This window comes from Paroedura picta, chromosome 1 (genome assembly GCF_049243985.1).
Source record: "Paroedura picta isolate Pp20150507F chromosome 1, Ppicta_v3.0, whole genome shotgun sequence".
Lineage (NCBI taxonomy): Eukaryota > Metazoa > Chordata > Lepidosauria > Squamata > Gekkonidae > Paroedura > Paroedura picta.
In genome coordinates, this window is record NC_135369.1 from 176,020,249 (window position 1) to 176,035,105 (window position 14,857).

The 14,857-nt window shown below is 56.5% G+C and overlaps 1 protein-coding gene across 1 annotated transcript; it reads right to left on the bottom strand.

The window, feature by feature from the left end:
* Nucleotides 1–4,208: 4,208 nt before the first annotated feature.
* Nucleotides 4,209–14,543, bottom strand: TLX3 (T cell leukemia homeobox 3). The gene is made up of 3 exons (XM_077312895.1): nucleotides 13,863–14,543; nucleotides 11,182–11,425; nucleotides 4,209–6,841 (listed from the first exon to the last, which is right to left on the bottom strand). Exons 1-3 carry the CDS (start codon nucleotides 14,305–14,307, stop codon nucleotides 6,631–6,633), a joined length of 900 nt encoding a protein of 299 aa, XP_077169010.1. The 5' UTR covers nucleotides 14,308–14,543; the 3' UTR covers nucleotides 4,209–6,630.
* Nucleotides 14,544–14,857: the final 314 nt, after the last annotated feature.

Below are 14,857 nucleotides of genomic sequence, written 5' to 3' on the forward strand. Positions count from 1 at the left end.
TGATTGATCCACAGTGACCCTACCTTTCCCCGCAATATCCAGGAGCTGATATATGTTGTTATGTTTGAAGACCCAGCTTTTAAAGTCCCCCCAGTATGTGTAGATGTTTTGTGTTTTGCGGATTAACTTCCTCCCCCACGCCTCCAAAGCTGACGTAGTGAAGTAGTCTGTCCCTGATTGGTCAGAGCATCAGTTCAAAGACTTCCCAGTTCCCAGTTGCAAGACTTTCCTTGCAAGACTTATTTTTGCCCTCATTTTGGGCTCTGTTTTCAAGTGACTGCGCTCCAGAAGCCCACACCTCTCAGCAGAGATTTGCCTCTTGGATTTATTGGAAAAATAAATCCAAGAGGCAAATCTCTGCTGAGAGGTGTGGGCTTCTAGAGCGCAGTCACTTGAAAACAGAGGCCAAAATGAGGGCAAAAATAAATCCCTACCCCCCTCATTCAGGAAAAGAAAAATAAGCAGCTTCCCAACCACTGCTCCCCTCTCCGTTTAGAGCTTCCCCAATCAAGTGCGGAATCCTTTCTGTTTCAATCTGGCGGACAGGAAGGAGGAAGACTCAGGTTCAAACCAATCTGAATTCAGCAGGATCGACAATGGGAAAAAACAAAATAAGTGCAGAATCAGCCCTGGGGAAAGTGGCATCAAGTCACAGCGGGCTTATGTGGATCCTGGAGGGTTAGCAAGGCAAGAGAAAGTCAGATGTGGTTTGCCATTGCCTGCCTCTGTGTCACAACCCTGATCTTCCTTGGTGGTCTCCCATCCAAGTACTGGCCAAAGCTGACCCTGCTTAGCTTCTGCAACCTGATGAGATCAAGCCAACCTGGGCTATTGCAGTGGGGGAACACAGACTTATTAGGACCTTATTTGCAAATGATTTGCAAAAGTCACAAACAAGAACCTACCAGAGCGCATCAAGCCTGATCTATCACTAGTAGGCAAAATCACAAAACTCCGGCTCACTTACTTTGGCCATATCATGTGATCCAACTCAATTGGAGAAAGCAATTGTGCTCGGATTGGTCAGTGCGAAAAAGACGAAAGGCCGAGAAAGAACATGGTGGTTAGGCACGATCAAAATGCACACTGGCCAGAATATTATACAACTAGAAGAAGAAGAAGAAGAGTTGGTTCTTATATGCCACTTTTCCCTACCCGAAAGAGGCTCAAAGCGGCTTACATTCACCTTCCCCTTCCTCTCCCCACAACAGACACCCTGTGAGGGAGGTGAGGCTGAGAGAGCCCTGATATTACTGCCCGGTCAGAACAGTTTCATCAGTTCTGTGGCCAGCCCAAGGTCACCCAGCTGGCTGCATGTGGGGGAGTGCAGAATCAAACCCGGCATGCCAGATTAGAAGTCCACACTCCTAACCACCACACCAAACTGGCTCTCTAAAAGAAGCAGTGTAAGATTGAAAAACATGGCGACCGTTGAACCATAGGAGCACCAAGAGTCGGACTCGACTGAATGGCTAACATCATAATTTTCTAATGAATGTTGTTTCCCTCCATGCCAGGAGAACTTTCAGCCGTTCGTTTCTACACATTAAGCCTCTGTTATGAGGGGCGGGACGTTTCTTCTCCAGATTACTGGCAAGCAAGATGCTAAAGATGAAATCAGAAATGATTTGTTACCCATCTCGAGACTTGGTTGATGCTGGAGTAATGATTGCTTGGAGAGCAGAGCAGAACTGAAACCTGGAAATTCATGAATCTAGTAAAAATCCTCTCTGCACTTGGCTACGCAATATAGACCCCTCCATGGTCATACCTGTCCTACAGATTTCTTCAAACTATTATGGCTTCCCCCAAGGAATTCTGGGTGCAGCCTCCAGGTGGGAGCAAAGAACCAACAAGGGGTTTGCACAACATTGGGATACGACACAACAGAACAGAAAGACTCAGATGATACACTCAAAATCAAAACTCTTTTTTTTTTTTTACAAAAAATAGAATATTCAACAGTTTAGAAACAATGCACGTAAATTTTACAAACTTACAGTTGCTTTCTTACTTCAGTGCTTTTCAGAAGGAAAGCAGCAATTTTGTAAAATTTACATGCATTGTCTGCAAAAAATAAAATAAAATTATTTCGAGTTTATCATGCAAGGCTGATTTGCACCGTTATTTCTGGCCTCCAGGTGGCACCTGGGGAGCCACAGGGATTATATCTCAACGCAGATTTACAGAGATCAATTCCCCTGAAGAAAATGGACACTTTGGAAGGTGGATTTAGTAGCATTGCACTCCCAGTAGGCTCAGGCCCCATTCCCAAATCTCTAGGAATTCCCAAACCGGATCTGGCAACCCTACCCCCCAATCCCCTGCCAGTGGCCAGGGGGCAGCTGGGAGCCCTAATCTTGGGGACTGTCCTTTGGCAACACACAGAACCACCTCCGTCCGAGCTCTGGAGTCCCCAAAGGAGACAGGATAACGATTATGCCCCTTTCCTGCAAAGGAGTAGATATGCTTTCTATCGGGTCAGTTTTGTTCTATATTTCAGACAGGGTCCATCCATTCTATAGCCTTGGATGCACGCAATAGGAGGCGTGTCCGTGGTGATCTCCTTTTTTGTTTTTTAATCCCTGGTTTTAAAGGCACTCAGAGAGGTCTCAGGTTAGAAGCACATCCTGCCTGAGATGGAGCAGATGGCAGAGCTCCAGCGATCGATGAAGCCGAATAAATGCAGTTTATCGCAAGAGGCCCGGAGTTCAAGCAAGGGGGGGAGAGAAGGTTCACATGACCACAAAATGGAGAAGCCAGATCCCCTTTTAAGGACACTTCCTCTCCCGTGGGGATAAGGGGACGTGGTTAAGAACCTCTCCCATAGTTACGAGCTGTGGCCTGCAATCTGGAGAACCGGGTTTGATTCCCCGCTCCTCCACAGTAGGCAAGCTGGGTGACCTTGGGCTAGTCACAGTTCTTTTAGAGTGGTTCTTGCAGAGCGGTTCTCTTAAAGCTCTCTCCGCCCAACCTACCTCACAGGGTGTCTGTTGTGAGGAGAGGAAGGGTAGGCAATTGTAAGCCATTTCAAGACTCATTAAGCCTGCTGGGTGACCTTGAGCCAGTTCTCTCAGAACTCTCTCAGCCCCACCGACCTCATAAAAGTGGGGTTAAAAAAAGAACCAGCTCTTCTTCTCGAAATCTCTGTACCGGAGGCTCCCTTAATTTCCATTCCTTGAGTCTGTAACTTTGTAAAAAAGAGTCTGGGGAAAGACCTAGATGCTCCCACTGCATGAGTTAATTTTTTTAATCAGGAAGGTTGAGTTGATTTTTCAAAACAGGAAGGTACAGCTGATGTCTTCTCAGCTTCCTGGTCTGTAACAGGCAGACATCCAGCAGGTGTGGCATTTTCCCGTACCACTTGTTTTAGGCATCTGCAGGATATCTGCCCCTGGTGGTAGAAAGAGAAATCGCAGCAATGACAGTGGAACCATTCATGCCTGGGGATTCACGCCTCCTGTCCAGATGCACATTTTTGTCCTTCCATTAGCTCTGGATGTTTCTTTGTTTCATCCTCACAACAGCCCTACAAGGCAGGTTAGGCTAAGAGACCGAGCCATGGGGGGGGTTTGATCCTGGAGGCTCCAAGATGCTTAAACCACTTCAGCATATTGGCTCACCTTTAATGCTGACCTCGCGACCCAGGAAGAAAGGCAGACAATCAACAAAGTCAATTAAGAGGGCCCTGATTTTACTTAGAGCTGGTTTTATACCCTGCTTTTTACTACCTGAAGGAGTCTCAAAGCAGCTTGTGAGATAAGTGAGGCTGAGAGCTCTGAGAGACCTGTCACTGGCCCAAGGTCACCCAGCTGGCCTCATGAATCTCAGAACAGCTTACAATTGCCTACTCTTCCTCTTCCCACAACAGACACCCTGTGAAGTAGGCGGAGCTACAAGAGCTCTGAGAGAACTGTCACTGGCCCAAGGTCACACATCCATTTGCATGCCCTTCCTTCAGCATACCCCTTCCCCCTTCAGATGCATCCCAGCACTTTCTGTCTTTCTCTCGCTTTTTCTCCTCCTCTCTGTTTTATATCAGTGGACTCCCTTGCAGCCCTCCTACACGTACCCTTCGGCTGGATTCTCACCCAGGCTTTTAAAACTCTCCAGATTGCCTTAAGGGATTCTCTTTCAGATGATTGTCCTGGTGGGGACAGGGGAGGATCAGAAGACATGCTTCTCCAAAAGGCCAAGTGTCAGGATTCGTATCAGGATCTCTTTCATCACACCATCCAGAGAAATAAAACTGGGGGGACCAAAGCTTATTTAGTTCACAGATTTTGCAACCTCCAAAATAGCCAAGGGCGGCTGTGATAAAGGACACTTCTGTTCATCTCTTGCCTTGCAAACCCAAAGGATTGCCAGAAGTCACAAGTGATGTGACATCCCTTCCCACCGCTGACACCACAGGGCTATGACAAACCACCAGCCTCCTGGGGTTATTTATCATTATGTATTTATTTATCATATTGCGTGTGTGTCATGTAGCCAGGAGATCCGGGGGTTGGCTGGCAAGCAGACAAGGGACATTCGGAGGTAGTTTGCCGTTGCCTGCATCCGCATCATGACCCCTGGTGTTCCTTGGAGGAACGACCCCCTAAATCCTTAAAGGTCTCCCCTCCAAATACTTGATTCCAAGCTCTGACAGGATCAGTTTGCCTGGGTTATCCAGGCTGGGTTGCCTCCTGGGAAAGAGACCCTCCTAGGTAAGTCAGCTCACAGGATTCCCTGGGGAAAAGCGTCCTAAAAGTGCAAGCGGAAGAGACCTCCATAAGGGCTGCCCACTCCTTCTGCACACATTGGAGAATGCACTTCCCATGCACTTCAGGAAGATCCAGCTAGCTGCAAAAGCTTCCTGAAAGTACATTATCCAAGGTGTGTGAAATGATACCCAGAGGGAAAGCTTGTCCCTTTCCAGAGAGTCATAATGGGCAGCTGAAGCATTTCCTGGCCAGGAGGGAAAGACTATTCCCTGGCAAATAACCCCCAGGAAGCTGGAAGTGAAGGGATGTCTCTCTCCAGGTTGGTTGGCAACCTTATGCCTCCCCCCAGAAAAGTCCCCTCTTCAGAATGGCAGGCAAGACATCTTGGGGAGTGGGGGGTACCTGCCATGCCAGTCGCATGCAGGAGGAGCCAAACTCTGGATCTCCAGATTTTCAGGTACTACAATAACCATGAGCACGTGCTGGCAGCGGCTCATAGTAATTGTAGTCCATGGCCTTCCGGAGAGCAGCAGTTTGGCGACCCCTAGGCCCAGGCTGGCAGTCGGTCACAAGGCAAAGGGGCAGGGGAGGCGGGGGGGGGGTGACGGCGGCAGCTTTCGGTCTCCTTGGGCGGCGCCGCGGAAGGAAGGCGGCGAGTGGACGGCGCTCAGACCAGCCGGAGCCGGGCGTAGAGAAAACAGGGCTTTATTGTGACGCCGTCCGGCCCAGGACAAAGGGGCTCCTCTCCACGCTCCGGATCCACCTCCCGCTCAGGCCTCGTCTTTCGCCTTGCCCGACGGGACGGCCGAAGCGCTTCCTCGCCGCTCCCCAGCAGGGGGGGGGGCTGCTCGAGGGGAGGGGCCTGGCCTATCCCCGCCCCCACCTGCCCCCTCTCTCTTCCTGCCCGGCCAGGAGGGGCGGCAGAGGGGCAAGATGCGAGGTGTCGTCTGGATAGGACGCCCTTCTGGCCACGGCGAAGACCTTCGGAGTGGGGGGGCGGGGGCGGGGGCGGGCGTGCGTAGGAGCCCCGGTGTCTTTTCTCCTGCAAGGTGTGAGGGGGGGGGATGGGGGTCGGCCATCCAGAGCTGGACTGGTGGCCCTTTGGCTTTCCCGGAGCCCCGACCCGAAAGGATGGGCGGCCCTTCCCGTCGCAAGAAGCAGCCGCCCTCCGTCCCCCCCCCCCGCTCGCTCTCCTTCCCCGTCCACAGGGCCGGGCAACGCGGTGCGGCAATAAATTACAGTATTCACATTTCTTACATTACAAAAGTGACTCCGTTTCTTTCGCTGGCTCCCCCCTCCCCTTCCCTGGGCCCAGCGAGCGAGGGCGCGGCCAGGCTCCCCTTCCCCGACGGCCTCTTCCATCTCGCCGGCCGGGCTTCGTCCAGCGGCTGTGGGCGCCTGAGGTTCTTCTCCTCCCCGCCCTTGGGTGCTGGGGAAGGGGGGGAGGCAGCCCACCCCGTCGAGAAGGGCAGTGTGGGGGAGGGGGGAGTGTGGCATCCCCCTCGAGAGTCTTTTCCGCGGCCCCCCAAAGTTCGCGGCACTCCCCACCTATGAAAGTTCGGTGAGGCGGGCTTGCCAACCTCCAGGTGGGGCCTGGAGATCTCCCGGAATGGCTCTCCAGTTCCCCTGGAGGAAAGAGCTGCTTTGGAGGGACGGGCTCTGTGGCATTATACCCTGCTGACGTCCCGCCCCGCCCCTGGCTCCAACCCCCCCCCCCCAAGAGTTTCCCAAGCCCGTCGGGGGATCCGGTCCTTGGCAGGCGCCCTCTCGACCTCCCTGGCCAAAGGTAGGCGGAGGCGCTGGGAGACGTGGCGGGCGGGGTCCTTTCCTGCGGAGGGGGAGGCGACAAGTGCGGGGGCCCCTCCCCCGGGGGCGCGGCGCCGGAGTGCCGCCCGTGTGGTGGCGGCGGGGCGGCTGCGGCGGCTCACACGAGCGAGGTGACGGGCGGGATCTTGGCGCCCTCCTCCTCCCAGGGCTGCAGGTTCTGCAGGGCGAAGAGCGACGAGTTGTGCAGGCACAGCGGGTCCGGCTGGATGGAGTCGTTGAGCGACTTCTGGAAGGCGTCGTGCTGCAGCTGCAACATCAGGCGGCTCGCCTGCTGCCGCTCGGCCTCCCGCTCCTCCGCCGTCTGTCTCCTGCGGGCGCAAAGCACACGGCCCGTCAGCTCCGCCCCGGCGCCCCCGACAGCCCTCCCGGGAGCCGCGCCACCCGCCTCCCGACCCCCCCCCCCTTTCAACGCAGCCTGGCCAAATCCGGCGCACCTGGACCCCAGCACTTGTAATGCGCGCTCGCAGCTGCCCATTCCCCAGGCTTTGGATCATATACACTTGCATTGCGCTTTTGCAGCTGCCCATTCTACAGGCCTTGGATCCTACATTTGCATTGCACGTTTGCAGCTGCCTATTCCACGGGCCTTGGATCCTACACTTGCATTGCGCTTTTGCAGCTGCCCATTCTACAGGCCTTGGATCCTACATTTGCATTGCACGTTTGCAGCTGCCCCTTCCACCTGCTGGATTTCCCTCAGTGAAAGTGCATTTCCCTCCAGGAGCCCTGAAAGTGGATGCTCCCAAGTGGGCCACGAAGTGCCCGTGGAGGCCTGGGAAGGCGAAGGCCGGAGCGCTGGGCCGAAGGGGTGAGGACTTGAACCTGGGGCCAGGTCGAGATCCTCATCTGGAGAGGGTGCCGAGGGAAGGGCGAGCCGGCCTCAAGAGCCTGGAAGCGCGTCCAGACGGCGCCGCACCGCCGTCGGAAGAGAGGCCTGGCCGGCCTGTATCTGAGCCCTCCAAACGACGCGGCCCACGAAGGGGTGGCGGGTTCCCCCGGGACTCAGAGACCCCCCCAGCCTCCCCTCCTGGGCAGAGCAGCGGAGAGGGGCCTCGTCCGTCCCCGACCCCCCCCCGCCAGCCCCTGCCGCCTTCTCCCCCAGGCCGAGGCTGCGGATTCTCCGGTCCCCCTCCCCAAAAGGCCCCCGCCGCGCACGGCTATGCGGATCCGTGGGGCAGGAGGATTTCGGAGGGGAAAGCGAGGCGCCGGGGCCCAGGCCGCGGGTGCCGCAGAGCTTGGCCTTGGGGCGGCCCCGGGCGAAACCGCGGCTCTGCCGAGGAGAGCGAAGAGACGGCGCGGAGCCGGTTGCCGGGTGCGGTGTGTGGCCCCTCAAGGGCGCATCGCTGCCACCTATCCTGACTCCGGCGGCGGAGAAGGCGAAGGGACCCGACGCACCGGCGTTGGATCAGGCGCAGGGCGGCGCGGCCGCGCACTCTCACGACCGTGCCTAGAGTTTCCCACCGTTGCTTTGAAGGAAAGGGCCGAGGGCGGGGATCGCAAGTGGGGAAATGGGTCGGAACCACGGGACCCCCGCCGGTTTGCGCTTGGGCTTCATGGGGTTTTATTTAGACGTCTGTAATAAATTTAATAAATCAAATAAATCTAAAGATGATAATAATAATCTGCCTGCCGGGTTCGAGGACCGGCCTGCCCCACCGGGGACCCAAGCCGACGCCCAGCCGGGTTTCCAGGGTGCGCAGCAGTTCGGCACCAAAATGGGGCTGCCTCGATGGCTCCTTGTTAACCCCCCCAAGCCAAGCGGAGGCCCGACCCAGCCCCTCCTGGCTCCGTTCTCAAGGCTCCCCCCCCCCAGATGCCCCGCTCTGCCTCACAGCCGCTCCAAAAGCCAAACACGACGCAGGCCCCTCCGCCTTGGGGGTGGGGGAAGACGTTTGGCTCTTGCCCCCTTGATTTTTATCCCCCACCCTCTAAAAAGGCGCGGCCTCTCGAACCCGCCGCCCAACTCGGAGGTCTGTTCGCCTTCGGGCATCGGGGTAAAGAGAAAACGAGGCTTCCGAAGGAGAAGGTGCGTCCCGGGAATTGGGGGGGGCGCCCCTTGGCCCTCGCCCTTCCCACGCACCTGGCAGGGACCGACAAAGCAGTCGCTGGCTCCCTTCTCCGGAACAAGCGGCAGAAAAGTCTCTTCTCCCTCCTCGCGTTTCTCAACGACGGGCACGACCATCGACTGTGTTCTGGCTACAATATCCCGGGGGGCGGGGAGAGAAAGGGGGCAATGTCCGGCATGAGCAAGCCTAGCATCCCCCCCCCCCGCTGCTCCTATTTATATCAAAATGAAAGCGTATTTATATTTCCAGCTAAGAAAAAACGCGGCCAAAGGCTTCATTCAAGCTATTTTTCCTAGTAAAACTGGGGGGGGGGCTTATTTCTTTTGTTTGCCATCATGGAAAGATGAGGGGGGGAAACAGGGTGGGTTTGAGCGGCCGGGAAGGATCCCCCTTGAACAGAAACCAAGAAAATCGGAAACGGGACAAATGAGGACCGAAGCCCGCGGTCAAAATTTCTGTGCCAGAAACGCCTCCAATGAGACCTTTTTAAAAATCTGGTCGCCAAACAAAACTCCCCGGGTTTAAGGAACGCCCCGTCCCGAGCATCGGATTGTGGCCAATATATATATTCACCTGGATATGTGTCCACACCTTGCAAATACATTTTTGGAGGAAATACATTTTCCCAGGAGACGTAGGGTGGCCTCCCGTCCTAAATCTCCAAAACGGCAGCAATTTATGACCTGGGATTGAAACGGCTGGAACGGAGAAGAATCTGCCGCGCTCTCGTAATGGTAACAAATCCTTGTTATTAATCACAGTAACAATACATTATAATTCCTTGTGAATTGTTACAGTCAGATATTGGGCTGCTAAGGGGCGTTCCGAAATTCTAGCCACGTTCTTGGGCATTGCAGATTTTTTATTATCATTATCATTATTATCATTATCATCATCATCATCATCATTATTATTATTATTATTATTATTATTATTATTATTATTATTATTATTATTATTATTATTAGCAGGTTGTCAGCATTATTTAGAACTGTTATTGGAAGCGCTGCTGTCCCGCCAGGATCGGCTGCAAGGCCGGCCTTCCGCTTCCCGCCTCCTGCAGGGCAGCTGGAAACGGTTCCACCCCGAAATGCGCCGGGAGCGCAGCCTTTGCCCGCCGCAGGGTCCGGATCGGCGCGACGTGCAGCTGCCGGATCGTGGGGGAGGGGGAGAGCAGCCTGGCCAGCCCCCAATGTGGCCGCCAGAGTCGCTCGGCCCGGCCTGGGGTTTGCGGCAGCCTCCCTTGGGGCGTCTGGGCCGGGGTCTCCCACCAAGTCACACGGACCATCGGGGTGGGGTCGGTGGGGGTGGGAGAGAGGGGGCGAGAGCTGGCCTGTCTTCATTTCCTGGGGGTCGCCCCGCTGTGCCAGGGCCGCAGGGAAGGGGGATGCCCACCTCGCACCCAGGGGCCGGCGATGCCCCGGTTGCCCCGACGCCTCTGTGGCCGGCGCCCCGTCATGGGATTTCCTTTCCAGCCCAGGCCGGGCGGCAATGGGTCACCTTTGCCAGCCTCCCAGTCCGGCCTCGGTGTCCCCACTCCCGCGACAGCAGCCCTCAGTCTGGCTCTAGGGTGGGGGACACCTGTTTTGGTGGCTTTTGTGGCCCCAAGGCCATGAAAGAGACTGCCTCCACGCGGGGCAGCTGGCTCCAGTGACCTCCGTCGTCTCCGAGGGACCTGAGGGTGCCGAGCGGGCCGGAGAAGGCCCAGGGCGGCCGCCGGATTGTGGGAGGCCGGAGGGGCGGGTGGGAGAGCGGGTGCGCTCCCAGGAACTTCTCGGCGGCGCAGGCAGCGGCCCTGAACAGACTGCTCCTCCTAGCCGTCTCCTCCTAGGGCGCTGGAGGATGGGGTCACATAGGGAGGTCTCCCCTTGAGTGCTCTCCATCGGCCTGCGGGGCTCCGATGCGGGTGCGGCGCTTCCGACGGTCCCGCGTCCCCACCCAGAAGTAGCGCCCTTCTTGGGAAGCTGGCCAGCCAGCCGGGGGGGGGGGGGGCTGGGCTGGGCAGCCTCCGTGTCTTTGGGGCAGGGTGGGAGTATTTCAGGGGATCTCAGATTGGGGGAGACGCCGAAAATGCATGGCAGTGAAGGGTTCCTTTGGAGGCCGCTTAGCCGGTTGGGTTGGGCGTTTCTGGTTTGCTATTTCCGCAGCAGGGTTCCTATCGCCTTTGCGAGAGGATTGCTAGCGCCTTTCACCTTTGCGAGAGCCGGCCGGGGACCTCCATACCCGCTGGGCGGAATGGCCCGGGCAAGTCATTAATATCGAAAAACAAAAACAACAAACCAACACACACCGCGACAAGCGAACAATGCAAGATCCGCACAACGGATACAAAATCGGCAAACAAACGTTGCTCAGCAACGAAGGATGGATTGAGGGGGTCTCTGCGCGCGCCTTCCTCGGGCTGTGACCCTGAGCGTGTGCAGAGTTCCCCCCCTCTTCGGAAAACAGCCGCTTCTGCGCCGAAACACCGACCCCCTCGAGTTTCCCAAACTCCCAGGACACATGGGGGGGGTTGGGGGGAGGGGCCAGAGGGCAGGACTCCCCCTTCCCCCTCCCCACGGTCCGGGCTCCCGGGGACTCACCGCCACTTGGTCCTCCGGTTCTGGAACCAGGTCTTGACTTGGGCGTCAGTCATCTTGAGCGACTTGGCGAGCGCCGCCCTCTCGGCCGAGGCCAGGTACTTCTGCCGGTGGAAGCGCTTCTCCAGCTCGCAGATCTGCACCCGTGAGAAGGACGTGCGTGGCTTCTTGCGCTTGGGCGGAGTGCGGTTCTGGTAAGGGTGCCCGATCCGCCGCGTCACCGTGAAGGGGGTGAGCGCCGCCGCCGCTGCAACCGCACACACACACACAGAAATGCAGACAGATAGAGAGACAGATTCAAATGCGTATCACGGTGTTGGTCTGAAGTAGCAGAATAACATCAAGACAACTAAGATCATGGCATCTGGCCCTGTCCATTCCTGGCAAACAGAGGGGGAAGAAATGGAGGTAGTGGCAGATTTTATTCTCCTGGGCTCCAAGATTTATTCAGGGCGTGAGCTTTCGAGTTCTCAGTCTAGTCTGAGGAAGAGTGCTTGCACTCGAAAGCTCACGCCTTGAATAAATCTTTGTTGGTCTTCAAAGGTGCTCCTGGTCTCAGACAGAGAGACAGACAGAGCCCTGAGATGGGGAGAAAGAAAGGTCCCCAAACGGATTTGTGTGTGTGTGTGTGGGGAATAATCACAGGGACCCCTGGCCAGGGAGGAACATCTGGCTGGGGCAGAAGGGAGCCCCCCCTCGCCCCTTAGGACCCCTGCAAGCTCAGGGGGGTCTATTCATTGCAGCTGGACAAGAGCTTCTCTCGGCTGGGCTTCCTGGGGCAGGAGGGGCTAACCCCAAGAGACCCCTCCCTGTCTCGGCCCAGCCTGCCGCTGCCAGCCAGGCCAGAGTGTGGGGGGGGAGGCAATGAGTAGGGAGGTTGAGCCACCATCTCCCCACCCCTTCGGTGGGAGGCATGGGGAGTCCCCCCCCCGTTCGCTAGACATTCGAATCGAAGTGACTCTGCATCCATCAAGGTCGAGCTTGGCCTAAGCCTCCGGGCTGCGCGGTAGAAGCAGCGCGACGAGCCCCGGCCCGGCCGGTTTCCACCACACCCACCCGATAATGCGGTCTCAATCCAGTTCAGTGACCCCTTTGCAAGTCACGACTCAGTCTGGGGCACGGAAAGTGGTGCAGCGCGAGTGTGGAAGAAAGAGCTGCGTTGACATGGCGCTCCGGAGCGCCTCCGGGACCTGGTGGGGCTCAAGGCTCCCCCGTGGAGGGCCCGATATTGGGGGGCAACAGCTGCCCTGGCCCGGGAAGCGCCGCAGGCAGCAGCTGTCCGCCTCCCAGGCGCCGCAGAGGCCGCCTGACCGCCGAGGGCCCTGCAGGGCGATTCTTGGCACGACCCTTGCCTTGTCCTCCTCCTCCTCGGCGTCGCCAGGATTCGGGGTGACTTCGTGCGGAGGCTGCCACGCCGTGTCCTTGCCTTGTTTTCCTGAGACCTCCCGAGACCTCCCCAACCCCACCCCCCAAAAAAAAACACAGAGAGGAATAAATGCCCACCCCTTGAAACGGGTTTTCAAGGAAGCGCCCTCTGTTTGGGAGAGTGTGGGGCAGGGATTACGGGAAGAAGGCCTGGCCAGAGGGACGGTCCTCGTTTCGGGTCCCCGTTAAGACCCCCCCACACACACCCGAAATAATTTTTTTTTGCCCAGCGATTGCTAGGAGGAAGGAAATGCGGGCTAGCTCCCAACCGCAAGAAAGAAAGAAAGAAAGAAAGAAAGAAAGAAAGAAAGAAAGAAAGAAAGAAGAAGAAAGAAAGAAAAAAAAGAAAGAAAGAAAGAAAGAAAGAATTATAGGGGAAATATAAAAATAATTCACACTTTTAAAAGAGTTTTTTAGGAAGGATTCTAGGAAAAAGGGAGCAAAAATTTGTGCTTTTAAAAGAGTGACTAGGAAGGATTCTAGCGGAAATACAGGAATAATTTCTGCTTTCGAAAGAGTTGTTAGAAAGAATTATAGGGCGAAATATAAAAAGAATTCATGCTTTTAAAACAGTTTTCAGGAAGGTTTCTAGGGGAAATATAGCAAGAATTCGTGCTTCCGAAAGAGTTTCTAGGAAGGATTATAGGGAAAATATAGCAAGAATTTCTGTTTATAAAAGACTGTCTTGGAAGGATTCAATGATAAATATAGAAAGAATTCCTGCTTTCGAAATACTGTCTAGGAAGGATACTAGGGGAAATATAGGAAGAATTACTGCTTTTGAAATTATTTCTAGGAAGGATTCTGGAGGAAATATAGGAAAAATTTCTGCTTTTGAAAAAGTGTCTAGGAAGGATTCTAGGAGAAATATACGAAGAATTTCTGCTTTTGAAAAAGTGTCTAGGAAGAATTCTAGGAGAAATATACAAAGAATTTCTACTTTTGAAAAAGTGTCTAGAAAGAATTCTAGGAAAATATACGAAGAATTTCTGCTTTTGAAAGAGTGTCTAGGAAGGATTCTAGAGGAAATATACGAAGAATTTCTGCTTTTTAAAAAGTGTCTAGGAACGATCCTGGGGGAAATATTGGAGGAATTCGTGCTTTGGAAGGACTGGGGGGGGGGGGGGGTCCATACAGGGCACGGGGGGAGGGGGAATGCAGTTTCCCAAGCGGCCTCCCCCCTCCCGGCCGGTCCCTCTCCCCCTCGGCGGGCGCCGGCGTTCGGCTGTGGCTCCGGGCGGCCGTCCGTCGGGGCTCACCTGTGAAGCGGTCCTTGACGAAGCGGCGGCTGCTCTCCATCCAGGGGAAGTTGAGGCCGCCCAGGCCGGGCACGGCGGGCAGGGCCGGGATGGCGCTGGGGATGGGCGGCGGGACGGCGCCGGGGATGGGCCGGTGGGCCGGCACGCGGATCACCCCCGACGGGGCCAGGCTCAGGTTGACGCTGCTGTAGGCGCCCCCGCCGCCGCCGGAAGACTCCTCGAAGGGCGGCCCGGCCAGGCCGGCGAAGGGCGCCGGCAGCGGCACGTAGGGAGCGCTGGGCCGGCTGCCGCCCAGGTAGGCGCCGGCCGCGCCGTCGGAGGCGGCGGCCCTCGGGGGAGCGGGCGGGGCGGGGGGCTCCGGGTCGGAGGTGTTGAGGATCTGGTCGATGCCGAAGCTGATGGGCTCGTGCGGGTGCGGCGTCTGGGCGCCCGCGGGCGCATCCATCCTCGACGGGGAGAAGGGCTGGGCGGAGGACGGAGGAGGCGGAGGAGGAGGAGGAGGAGGGGGGGCCCCCAAGGCCAGGCGCCCCGGTCCACGAGAGCCCCGGTCCCCCCTCGGCGCCCCCCCGCCCCCCTTACAGCGGTAGATCCATGGCCGGTCGTGCTTCGCCGGGACGCCGCTCTGAAACTTTGCCAAGAGTGGTGCGGGCCGACAGGCGGTGTGTCATCTTTTTTGAACCGAAACCGGGAGTTTCGCCTTCTAATTTCTCTCCCGCCGCTGCCATTGGCCGCCCCGCCGCAGCCTCTCGCCTCCCATTGGCTCGCGGCTCTCCGTCAAGGCCTAATTCATCGGGAATCGGAGCTTAGGGACGGTTTCGGTGGTGACATCATTTGAGCGAACGAACAATAGGTCAAATTTATTAGCGCTCGAGCGCAGCCGGGGCGGAGATTTGCCAGCCTCAGCAAAAGGAGGGGGGGGGGGGGGAGAGAGAGAAAGGGAAATCGAAGGGAAAGAGGGGGTGACTTTGGAAATTGGGGCCGTTGAAAGGGAACAA